This window comes from Triturus cristatus, chromosome 7 (genome assembly GCF_964204655.1).
Source record: "Triturus cristatus chromosome 7, aTriCri1.1, whole genome shotgun sequence".
Lineage (NCBI taxonomy): Eukaryota > Metazoa > Chordata > Amphibia > Caudata > Salamandridae > Triturus > Triturus cristatus.
The window spans coordinates 1,868,478,030-1,868,490,269 of record NC_140590.1 but is presented as its reverse complement, the minus strand read 5'-3'; the positions used below and the strand labels follow the sequence as shown (position 1 = coordinate 1,868,490,269).

At 49.6% G+C, this 12,240-nt stretch overlaps 1 protein-coding gene across 1 annotated transcript in view; it reads left to right on the top strand.

Annotated features, from left to right (window-relative positions):
• The window catches only part of LOC146813544 (uncharacterized), a 455,835-nt gene extending 443,831 nt beyond the window's left edge, over window positions 1-12,004 (top strand). The window contains exon 5 of the mRNA XM_085614768.1: window positions 11,664-12,004. Coding sequence (XP_085470894.1) covers window positions 11,664-11,824 — 161 coding nt within the window. The 3' untranslated portion in view covers window positions 11,825-12,004. The remainder of the gene's footprint in view (window positions 1-11,663) is intronic.
• Window positions 12,005-12,240: the final 236 nt, after the last annotated feature.

Here is a 12,240-nt window from a genome sequence, read left to right as displayed (position 1 = left end):
CCAGTGCGAGGGAGTAGAGTCAGGGGGTCGGTAGACAAGTAAGCCCGCATATGAAAGAGTAGAGGTGACTCTGATACAAAAGGACATGGCCTCGATAGGGCCTGCCAACTTGATAATTTTTGATGTAATTTCCCATTTCTTCCTGAGAATCACCGCTAGTCCCCCCCCCACGTTTGGAGTTTGGCCGATTGGCTATTGCCATCCTATAGCCCTCCGGGATTGCCAGGCAAAGATCAGGATTGGAGCTATCTTGTAGCCAGGTTTCCGTCAGAAACATAATGTCCCAAGAATTCGTTTTTAAGTTGAGCCATATGTCTTCTCTTTGTTTAGGTAAAGTTCTACAGTTAATCATACAAGCCTGTAGTATCATAGGTGATTGAACGAAAGCTATAGAGGATGCTGCCCCCATCCTACCACAGCTCTTGACCCCATTGTCGGGAAGCTTCTCCAAGCGGAAGGGACAGGAATCACAACAATCCTTTGATTGTTCAAAATTCCTCCCCCACCCTGATACATCCATGCAGGAGGGCGTCAGACAGCCTTTTTGGGCGAAGCTGAGGAGTTCATTACGCAGCCAGATGATTCTCGGAGCCTGGTGTTCCTCACAAGCAGCGTGGCTAGTGCTAGTCACTAAACGAGCGCGGACGGACGCAGACAGGCTTGCCTTTGGCGCGCCGAAGGCGCGCCAACGGCGCGCCCGCTGCGCGCGGTCGCTTAGGCATGGTACTAATATGCAGTGTCCAGCCCCCGGAACTGCGCAAGGGAGGAGGGGGGAGGAGCCACGTCCCTCCGCAACAATCGGCACAACAGCCGTGGCGGAACGGGGACGGGCTCAAAGGGTCAGGTAAGTGCAAAGTTCGCTATAATTCACCCCAAGTAGTTGCTGCCACAGTACAAAGGCTAAAAATATAAAAGCTTTCCCCACAGTTTAAAACAAGGTTTCACCAGGGTTAAAAACAAAGGTTTCACCAAAGTTTAAAACACGATATAAAAGCACCTCACAAACTTTACCGGCGCTACAAGCACCCAGCGTCTAGCGTTCGTGCTGCTAGCTGCGGCGCGTGAGTCCTCAGTTTGCTGCCAATATAGAGTGTCCAGCCCCCGGAACTGCGCGAGGGAGCAGGGGGGAGGAGCCACGTCCCTACGCAACAATCGGCACAACAGCCGTGGCGGAACAGGGACGGGCTCAAAGGGTCAGGTAAGTGCAAAGTTCGCTATAATTCACCCCAAGTAGTTGCTGCCACAGTACAAAGGCTAAAAATATAAAAGCTTTCCCCACAGTTTAAAACAAGGTTTCACCAGGGTTAAAAACAAAGGTTTCACCAACGTTTAAAACACGATATAAAAGCACATCACAAACTTTACCGGCGCTACAAGCACCCAGCGTCTAGCGTTCGTACTTTACCCTCAGAATCTGTTTACCCTCCGATCACTCATTGATTGCATTTTTGCCTTTAACCTTGCAGCCAGGTTCACACTATACAAATACCACACACATACATACAAAATCAAAGGGGGCATAGTGTGATGTTTAAAGATTCACGCCCTTCTTTTTTGCCAGTCAACTCAGTACTGGCAATATTTCTCTAAACTCTGAAGCAGATGAAGTGACATTGTGCACCCCTGAACGCAAGAGAAAGTGACTTCAGATAATCTAAGCAGAGGGCTTCACAAATATTTTATTTTTCCCCTAGGTAGATGCCTTACGTGCCTGGTGGCTTTAGTTGTAACCCAGGACAGTAATTGTCCTGTGAAAAAGTGCTGCTTGTGCTGCGTCTGACTTTTTTACACCTATCTAACAGCTCTGCAAGTGCCACGCTCCTCGTGTTAGGACAACCCATTTTACAAAATTTCTCCGCACCAGCACATGATTGGTAATTGTCACACAAATCAGCTGAGGAGAAAGCTGAGCGTGTTATCTTATTTTTTTCTACCTTGTGGCAGCATCCTCAATTCTATGGCAGGACCAGAGGCTCCTATTATGCTTCTCAATCTTTACTACTCCCACAATAGCAGCCAATAAAAAAACTGTATAAATATTACAACACTACATGTCCCATGAGGCCTTGAACCACGCCTCCCCTTAGCCCACCAATATTCTCTTGGTATCATGCACGAAATAGCGAGGCCGCCCTCTCCTGCCTCTTTCTTTGCTGTTCCGCAGTCAAGATAAGTGTCTCTCTATTTTGCTTCACTTGCGCATATTTTTATGGTATTCATATTTTAAACTATATCTTTATTGTGAGCGTGCCGTCCGAGCTGCTTACTGTTTTGCTTGACTTGTCCTTTACAGGATCCGTTTCGGCGCATCTCGCCGAAAAAGCGAACGTGACCGATTTGCGGTCCGCTCTCTTCGCTTTATTGTTGGTGTGCGTTGCATCTGTTTTACATCATCCTTTTCTTTCCCACTTTTATCCTGTTCTTGAATTGAGACCTTTGTTCTTTTTCCTCCCACGCAGCAGCATTACAAGCAGCGAGCTCCTCTCAGGACCCGTGTGCCTCTGGGAAAGCTCGCCGGAGCGTCTTTCTCTCACGCTCTGCAGCTTCCCGATTGCATCGCTGGAGCCACCTCTCACGCAACAATTCGGGCTTTGGCAGGCTCTTTATGTTACCAGGGGCTATTTATTTTCATTAATTCAAGGCACTGCAGAGTTTTTCTCCCTATTTTAAGTCCTTTGAAGTCACAGACTGTGTGGTAACTTGTTTGTTGGGAGTCCTGCTGCCAGCGTATTGCTCCCATTAATATCCTGACCCTGATGTGGGCAGGGATGTAATAATAATAATTGCATTCAGGGTCTTGCCTATTGTTGGACCTGGCCCTTTTTGCAGGGTCATCCCTGAACGTTTTACCTTCCTCCTGTATTTTTTTCTGACCTGTTGTTGGCTGTTTTATGACTCTGGGCACCTTACCACTGCTGACCAGTGCTAAGGTGCATATGCTCTCCCTATGGTAAAATGTTGATGCTCATTGGATTCCATGTTTGGCTTATTTGGTTTACTGTCAGACCCCAGTAAAGTGCACCAGGAGTGGCAGGGCGTGTAAATACAAATACCGCTGGTGGGCTTGCAGCACTGGTTGTGCCACCCACAGAAGCGGCCTAGTAAAATGTGTCTAGGTCTGCCATAGCAGAACCTGCGTGCAGTCTGGTACTGCAGCGCTGACTGCGCAAGTGCACCTACTTGCCAGTCCCTAAACCTTCCCTTAACTTCATGTTAGTCACCCCTAGGGTAGGCCCAAGGGCAGGGTGCATTGTAAGAATAAGGTAGGACAAGCCCTGATGTGTGTGGCATGTCCTAAAAGTGAATTACAGCCATTTTCGTGTTCACTATTGTAAGGCTACCTGCTCTCCATAGGCCAGAATGGGCTGCTGGAATTATTGCACCATATAATCCTAACAGACTCATAGAGCACTGTAGAACTTCATGTTTAGTATTCCTGAACTCAGAATAATAAAATACTTCTTTTAGTAAAGTTTATTTTAATATCCTGTGTTTGTAAATACTACTTTTAGAAAGTTAGGGGCAGATCTATGTTTCCTGGCGCATCCCTGCAAATCAGCATGGATGCGCCAGGAAATATGCGTCACGCATATTTACCCTTGCGCCACCACAGATGCGCCGCATTTACAATGCAGCGCATCGTGGCGCAAGGATAAACAGATGTGTGACGCATCTGAAGGCGTAAGGCGGCGCATTGCTGGAGTTGCGTCGCAACCGCGACGCAGCTCCAGCAAGGCTCGGGGGTGCCCTATCGTCACAATGCTGCGTCAATCCTTACGCCTGCTTCAAGCAGGCGCAGGGTTTTGACGCAGCATGGGCTCAAAAGTGACTGAGTGAAATCTTGTAGATTTCACTCAGCCACTTTTTGGAAGCGTTCCTGCGCCGGAACGCCCCCCCCCCCCCCTGCACAGGTACACCCACATGTGGCGCAAGCTTTACAACGTGACGCATCTCCCTAGATGCATCATGTTGTAAATAGCCCGCAGCATGGCGCTGGCTTTGCGCCGCCGCTGTGTCACAAAAGTGACGCAATGGCAGCGCAAAAGTGGCGCACGGGTTTTATAAATCTGCCCCATCGTATTTACTTGCCTAGCCATTTCAGCCCGCCTCTGCCGTGTGCGTGTGGTTTCAGTGCGGGACAGGGGCTGGGGGATTCCAGGAGACAGGTTGACTGCCAGGTGGTGAATGAAGAGATTACTGTAGAGATCAATGAGAGAGCTAGGGAGACATGGGGTACGTCCGTATCCCCTGTGGTATAGGTCAGTTTTATCAAAGCTGGACGAACCCGAAGGTGTTGGTACAATCACTGAGAAGCAGTGATAGAGAACCCACTAGGTTAGTTAAAAGGCCCCTCACACACCAACCTGGTTGGTGTCATGCTTCATCATAGGGGCCCCAACCGGGTGGCCGAGTGCCTCCCGGTTGTGCTGCGACGCCTGGCTACAGCGGAGCTGGTGTGGTGCAGAAGTGTGATGTCGTGAAGGCTTAAAAATATCTCTGAGAGTCCTTGCCGAGGTAAATTTATTATTGGCGGCTCAGGATATATTAAAATTAAACTATGTGGTGTGAGGTATTCAAGATATTACGATATGATTAGCGCAGTATATCTAATGATAGTTTACCTCGTTATGGTGTATTAAACGGCTCGAGATCCCCGATTGTGTTTAGTACGACAAAAAGGGCCGAGAAACTGAACCGCCTCCATCTTGGATTGCGGCTCTCTCTCCCGCTTGGGAGTCACGTGGTCTTTTCCGCACACCCTCTGCTTTCCCCTTTCCTTGCATTTAATTAGGAGACAGGCTGAGTTGCTGAGAAGCAAGGTCACATCTGCTAAAAGGGAGTATCAGGCGAATTCCTCTAGGCCTGGGACGAGAAGGGAGTTACCCTTTCGACCTTCTCTGTAAAGATAGTAACCCTTTGTAAGTGTAACCGAAACTAGAAATGGGCATGAGCTCATTAGGGGCGCCAGGACTAACTGGTACTTTTCCACATATATGGTTTTGTATGCTGTACTGATAATGTATAAAAGTGTGTTACTGTCAAGGAGCCAGCAGTCTTCCTCGGCGTACCTGATGGGTGAGGATCGACGAGGCTCCTCTATATAGAGTTCTGTGGTGGCTAATAAACGTTTGAACCTTCCACGTTGCCAACTGCTCCTTCTTACCTAATATTGCGGGCCAATGGTAAGTGTGGCCCTTGGGATAATTATTTTGGACACAACAGTTGGCGACCACGAAGGGACCCCGTGAAAGGGTCTTCCCCCCCCGTATTCGGGTGGTGGGGTTGGGGGCGTCCTGACCGGTTGGCGGGAGAGGAGCCTGAGGATTTCTCCCACCCTGCACGACTTTTCGGTACGTCCCCTGCTGCTAGTTACCCTTCACCGGGGTCCTACGGGCTTAACCCAGAAACTGGATCGATTTGGTCGGGAGGAGTTGGCAGCGGAGAACGAACATTCGTATCTGGGTGCACCCGGTGAGTATTGATTTGATTTTGACGCACGCGTTGTACACGGTGCATTATTGGTTTAGGCACGCGTCGAAGACGGTGTGCTATTTGATTGATTTGAGAGCATTCGTTGGGAACGATGCGTTTTTTGATTTTGAACACGGATTACATTTGTTTGAAGCTCGCGCTGGACAGCGGTGCATTGATTTGAAGACACGCACCGGAGGGTGGTGTCTTGCTTGATCGAGGTTAGCATTACCGTGGTTTGACTCGAAGTACGTACAGGTTGTATTTGATTTGAGTAAAAACGGCGCGCCGAAGGATTATAAAACAGATTGTGCGTGGAAGGACCCGCGACCTAGACTGGGTAGCCACAGGGCATACTCCTGACGGGGCGAGTCCTCGTTTGGGGCTGGCCTTAGTGGTGAGCCAGGAGGGTGGCCGGAATCCCGCGTACAGTCTGGTGTTTGGACTGTGAACCAGAGTCGACGGGCTTGGTTCTCTGATACGGATTGTATGTTGTGTATGATTCATGTTGACTGTTGTTTATGTATACATGTCTGAAAACTAACACAAAAAAAAATGTCTTGTTTTAGTAAATTGAATTGTTTTGGCTGCTGTTGTCGAACGAGTGACTCCAGACTAGCTGAGAGCCAACCTGCCCCGCCGGAGGGCAGTCCTAGCCATTTTATGTATGTCAAACATGGGATCTCTCCGTTGTTGTTTTGCACTCTGTGGCATAAGTATACCAAGGGCAATGAGGAGTTACGCTGGCCCAAAACGGGCTCATTTGATGAAAAGAAAATTGCGTTCCTACAGGAACAGCTGTTTTCTAGGCGAAGTAGGCAGGCCATGTTTGACGCCCTCATTGCATGGCAGAAGGAGGCCAAACAACGGCGAATAAGGGAAGAGAAAGTAGCCAGAGCCAAGGCAGGACAGAATGTTACTCAGAAAGCTATGGCCTATGACCGAGACAGAGTAGAAAGGGGATTGGATTGCATGAATCGTGAATTTCGACTGAAGGTGGATAAGAGCTATGTGACCCGCCCGAATGCAGAAGATGAGATAGAGGATTTACTGGACACCAGACCACCACCCCCTTATGTGCCACAGAGGATATATCCGGAGGTATCAGGGGCCTCGGCCCCGGCTCCGGATATGTCCCTGGGGGCCTCGGCTTCGGCTCCCCCGGCCACCACTACCCCTCCCTCCCTGCCGAACCTCTCCCGGTTACCGACATCTGTGTCTGAAGTTATGGCCATACTGCCTAATTTATTGACGGCAGCTGCAGCCGGGACCCCTCAGCTGTCGCAGGGGTCAATGCCTTCCCCTTCTGTTCTGCCCTCCTCCTCCGCCAGTACCACGCCGGTAACAGCTGCAACTACTCCGCTATGTCCAGCCAGTCTCACTGAGGGTAGGAAGTTGTTCACTCGTTCGGCCTTGGGAACGGAAGAAAGGGAAACTATTGCTACACAAGCATCCCAGTGGATGCGACATCCCATTTATACGCTTGCCGATATTTGGAGTACTATGAGGGACTATGAACCGGTGATGCAACAGCATGCTCTGGAGCATATGGCCAACCGTCTTATTTCTGTGTGGGAACAGGTACATCAGGAAGGGAAGGCTCCTGCTATACTATATGATATTCTTGATCAGGTCCATAAATCTCAGTTGACACCGGAGGAGGTGTATGGGAAGGTACAGACTTTGGTCTCTTATAGAGCTCGTTTGCAGTCTACTACTCCCGCCGGATTCTCCCAGTTCCCTATGCGGGAAGTGCACCCTATCTTCCATCCAGAAGTTGCCGCAGTAGTAGATGCCCACGGCGTCATTTCCCGTCCCGGGGTAGACGCCCGGTTCCAGGAACAATGGGTCTATACCCCCTGGAAGCGGAGTGAGGTACTATCCCTAAAAAGCCAGTTACCAGATCCTAGAAAGAACCCCACCGCATATTACAAGGAACTGACCGAGGCCGCCTCGTCAGCGGTAATGACGCTGGCAGATATTGAATTATTCTTTGCCTTATTAGTACCGGTGGACATTTGGCGCCAGGTACATGACCAGGACCATGTTACGGAATTTGGTGGGACATGGGATCAACTGAGAAACTGGGATAGAGATCGGAAACCAGGGAACAAGCCCCGACCTGAGATACTGGCCTTGCCTGAGAGAATAATAACCTATATGCATTCACTGATCCCACCCAGGAAAGTAGATTGGGACAAGATGACGGCCTGTAAGCAAAAGAAGGACGAGAGTGTCTCTGATTTTTTCACGAGGTTTGAGGGAGTGTTCATTGACTTCAGCGGACAGGACTTGGCAACGGAGGGGGGTGTACGTTTATTTGTCAATAGATTCGTAACCAATTTGCTACCTGAGGTATCGGCTCGGTTACAGGCAGCTGAGAGTACCTGGACGACCACCACGCCCTCCACGATACTGAGCATGGCTCAGTATTATGAGCATCGGGAGAATGAGAGCAAGGATAAGACAGAAAGAAAGTCAAAAGAGTTGAAAACACGAGTGTTACTACAGCAAGTGGAGAGGGGTAGAGGAAGAGGACGAGGGTTGCAGAATTTCGCTCCAAGAGGGGCGGGACTGACGCAAACAGCTGGGCGAACAGATTTGGGCATAAATCAATGTGCTTTCTGTAAAGAGGAGGGGCATTGGAGAGCGCAGTGTCCGTTACTATATGAACAGAATACGGCTTCAAGGGGTCGCGGACGGGGAAGGATGAGTGGGCATCGTGGTGGACACACGAGACAAGAACAGGCAGCCCGAGGTGAGAACAGTCAGAATTACTTCGACCAAAACCAGGGTAAACAGTACTACAATGATGGACGTGTAACGGACGAAGACGCCGGGTATACTCAAGCATAGGACAGCCAAGGGCAGAGTAAGGGGCATGTGTCAATCCCGATAGATCAAGCTGGACCTTATGTCCATGCACGATTGTTGGATGCATCGGGAAAGTTTTTGGTTGACACAGGGGCTATGAACAGTTCTGTTTCACGTGCCCTGGTTCCGGGGGCCGCTCTGTCTGGCCAGACCAATGTGTCCGTGGGGTTCTCTGGAACTCCGGTGGTGAGCCCCATTTCTAAGCCACTTTCCCTTACTCTAGGACCGGTTTCGATAGAATCACCTTTCCTCCTCACCTCCCAGTGTGGGGAAAATCTCCTGGGTATGGATATATTGAAAAGATTGCATGCCCGCATCTATTGCTCCCCTGATGGGGTTTATCTGACCATCCGGAATACCTCTATCCCCTCCGTTCAATGTTTTTCGAAAACGGACTCACTACCTCCTGAGCTTGCACAACTCCCAAAGGATCTTTGGGCCCTGGGGAACACTGACGTAGGATTCCTACAAATTCCCCCGGTGTCCATCACCCTGAAACAGAATGCCAAATTACCGAAGATCCCACAGTATAAAATAGCCCCCGCAGGGGAACGCGCTTTACTGGCCATTATTTCTGACTTGATTAGAACAGGGGTGGTGGAGGAAACGGCTTCTAATGTCTGTAACAGTCCCATTCTTCCGATTCTTAAACGAGCCCCTGTACCCCAATCCCCTGATTATGCTGATACCTATCGATTTGTGATTGATTTGCGAGAGATTAACAAGATTGTGGTACCCCAATATCCGGTGGTACCAGACATTAATTCCATTTTGACCATGATTCCTCCCACGGCAACATTTTTCTCGGTGATTGATTTGAAGAATGCCTCTTTTAGTATTCCCATACATCCAGATAGCAGACATTTGTTCGGTTTCTCATTGGGGGGCCGCAACTTTAGATTCTGTCGCGCCCCCCAGGGGTATACCGAAAGCCCTAGTATCTACAGCCAAGCCCTAAAAAGAGTATTGGATTCTTTACAATTGCCGCCAGGTAATGTCCTATTGCAGTATGTTGACGACCTCCTTGTGGCCTCTGATACAGAACAGGGTTGCCACGATGCTACGGTTACCCTGCTACGGCATTTGGCCACTCATGGTAACAAGGTGTCGCTCTCTAAATTTCAATATTGTCGACCGGAGGTGACCTATCTCGGTCATCTCCTGTCGAAGGAGGGAAGACGGTTGACTCCTGAGCGCATCGCAACCATAACTAACATGCCTGTTCCTCGCACGCAACGTGATGTCCGTGCTTTGCTTGGTATAACCTCCTACTGTCGCCAATGGATTGCTAACTATTCTCTCTTGACTAAACCTTTCTTGTATCTAACTACGAAGGATGTGCATGAACCTTTACCTTGGACTGATGAATGCCAGACTGCCTTTTCTGCTCTGAAAACTGCTCTTTGCTCTGCTCCTGTGCTTGGCACCCCTGACTACCGGAAACCTTTTGTGCTCTATGTGCATGAGGTGGACGGTTGTTCTCTTTCAGTGTTGACACAGGACTTTGGTGGTAAGCAAAGGCCTTGTGCATATTTCTCGGCGGTTTTGGATAATGTCGCCAGAGCACTTCCCAGTTGTCTGAGGGCTACAGCGGCAGTGGCTGTAGCGATCAGACAATCGGAAGGGCTAGTCCTGAATACGGATCTGACAGTGATGGTGCCTCATGCTGTGGACGTATTATTGAACAGGACACAGACGCAGCACTTAACTAGTGCGCGTCTTACAGGGTACGAATTGACCCTGTTTGCACCTCATATAACGATCAAACGATGTGTTAACTTGAACCCTGCCACGCTGTTGCCCCTCCCTTCAGGGGATGGTGGACAAGACATACATGATTGTATTTTTCGAACTGAAGAAGAAACCAAGGGCCGGATAGATCTAACTGACACCCCACTATCTGATGCCCAAGGAGAATTGTATGTTGATGGGTCCTGTTTTAGATTACTGGATGGTACGACAGCTGCAGCTTATGCGATCACTACCCTGCAAACGGTAGTCGAGGCAGCCAAGATACCATACCGGTCGGCCCAGGCGGCCGAATTGGTTGCATTATTCAGGGCCTGCGAGTTGGGGAAAGGCTTGAAGCTAAATGTCTACACCGATAGCCAATATGCGTTCGGTGTAGCACATAGCTTCGGGAGGTAATGGGCGGAAAGAGGATTCTTGACATCTCATGGCGAAAAGATAAAGAATGGGCCATTAGTTGACCGATTGCTGGCTGCATTAACGTTGCCTAAAACCCTGGCCATAGTGAAATGTAGTGCACACAAGGTTGTAGTGGATGATGTGGGGAGGGGAAATTCCTTTGCGGATAGGATCGCCAAGGAAACAGCCCAGTCTGACACCATTTCCATGTTTGTAGTGACAAAAATGATAGAGGCAGGGGTTTTTAACAACACCATAGACAGTGTGAAAGAGCTACAAAAGGAGGTGACCCCGGAAGAACTGACATACTGGCAAGAACAGGTGGGGAGGCTTGATGAGAATGGATGTTGGACTGACTTGTCAGAGAGGTGTAGATGGTTACTACCAAACGCATTCGTAAATGCAGTAGTAACTATGGCGCACGGACCTTTACATGTAGGGGTCCAGGGCATCTGTGCCACATTGGATCCTGTCTGGTATAATGTTAATATCCATAAGACAGCTAGGAACCTGGTTCAGCATTGCATGATTTGTCTCCAGCATAATCCTGGGGTTAGCATTCCCGTCTTGGCGGGTAGTTTTGCGCCTCCCACCCTGCCTTTTGAAGTACTTCAAATGGATTACATACAGCTAGAACGAGTTAATAATCTGAAATACGTGCTGGTGGTGATCTGTACTTTTAGTAAATGGGTGGAGGCATATCCCACAAAGGAAAATACTGCCCTGGCAACCGCGAAAGCTCTGGTAAAGGAGTTTTTCCCTCGATATGGGTTGCCAAGGGTGATTTGGAGTGACAACGGGACACATTTCAATGCTGACTTGGTTAAGCATGTATGCAAGGGTTTGTCCATTCAGCAGAAGTTTCACGCAGCCCGACATCCTCAATCAGCGGGTCTAGTTGAAAAATATAATGAGATTCTGAAATTGAAACTGGCTAAACTTCAGGACACGACAGGATTAAAATGGCCTGATCTCCTGCCCCTGGCCCTGTTGTCCGTAAGAACTACTCCCCATTCCCGGAGCGGTATCTCCCCTCATGAGGTAATCTTTGGTAGACCTGCCAACGTGTGGGGAGTACCTCGGCCCAATCCTTCAGGGACATCGACCATCCTATGTTGACTGATTATTTGTATGCTTTGACTAAAGATCTCCATTCCATTCATCAACAGATATCTGCCGTACTGCAGCCCCTGCCGGAGGGACCCGGACACAGCGTGGAACCTGGACAGTGGGTCTTGGTTCGGAACTATCAACGAAAATCGAGTTTGGATCCGCGCTGGTCCCGACCGTACCAGGTGCTCCTGGCAACACGAACGGCGGTGAAAGTTGAGGGTAAGCAGCGCTGGATCCATATCTCCCATCTTAAGCGAGTCCCTCTCCCATTGCCAAGGGAGCAGCTTGACCAGGAGGAAGGCCTGCCAAACCAGGGCGAACCCAGCACTAGGAAACGACTTTCCCTGGACACCCGCAGAGAAGTTGACGGGCGAGGGGAGAGTGTTGTGAGCCTGCAAGACCCTTTTTGCGACCACTCAATTACTCCGAGTGAGGCGTCTGGTCAGGAGCCCAGCTCCTCGTCTGATCCCATTGTGCCTGCTTTGTTTGTGAATCCTGACACCCCTGGTCGGGATCGATATCACCTGCGGCCCCGGAAAATAGGGAATCCCAGGTCTAGCCTTGGCAAGTGAAGTTGGAAGCCTCGGCAAAGACCTGAGGATTGGTAGAACACTGGACTGAACTCGTTGAGAG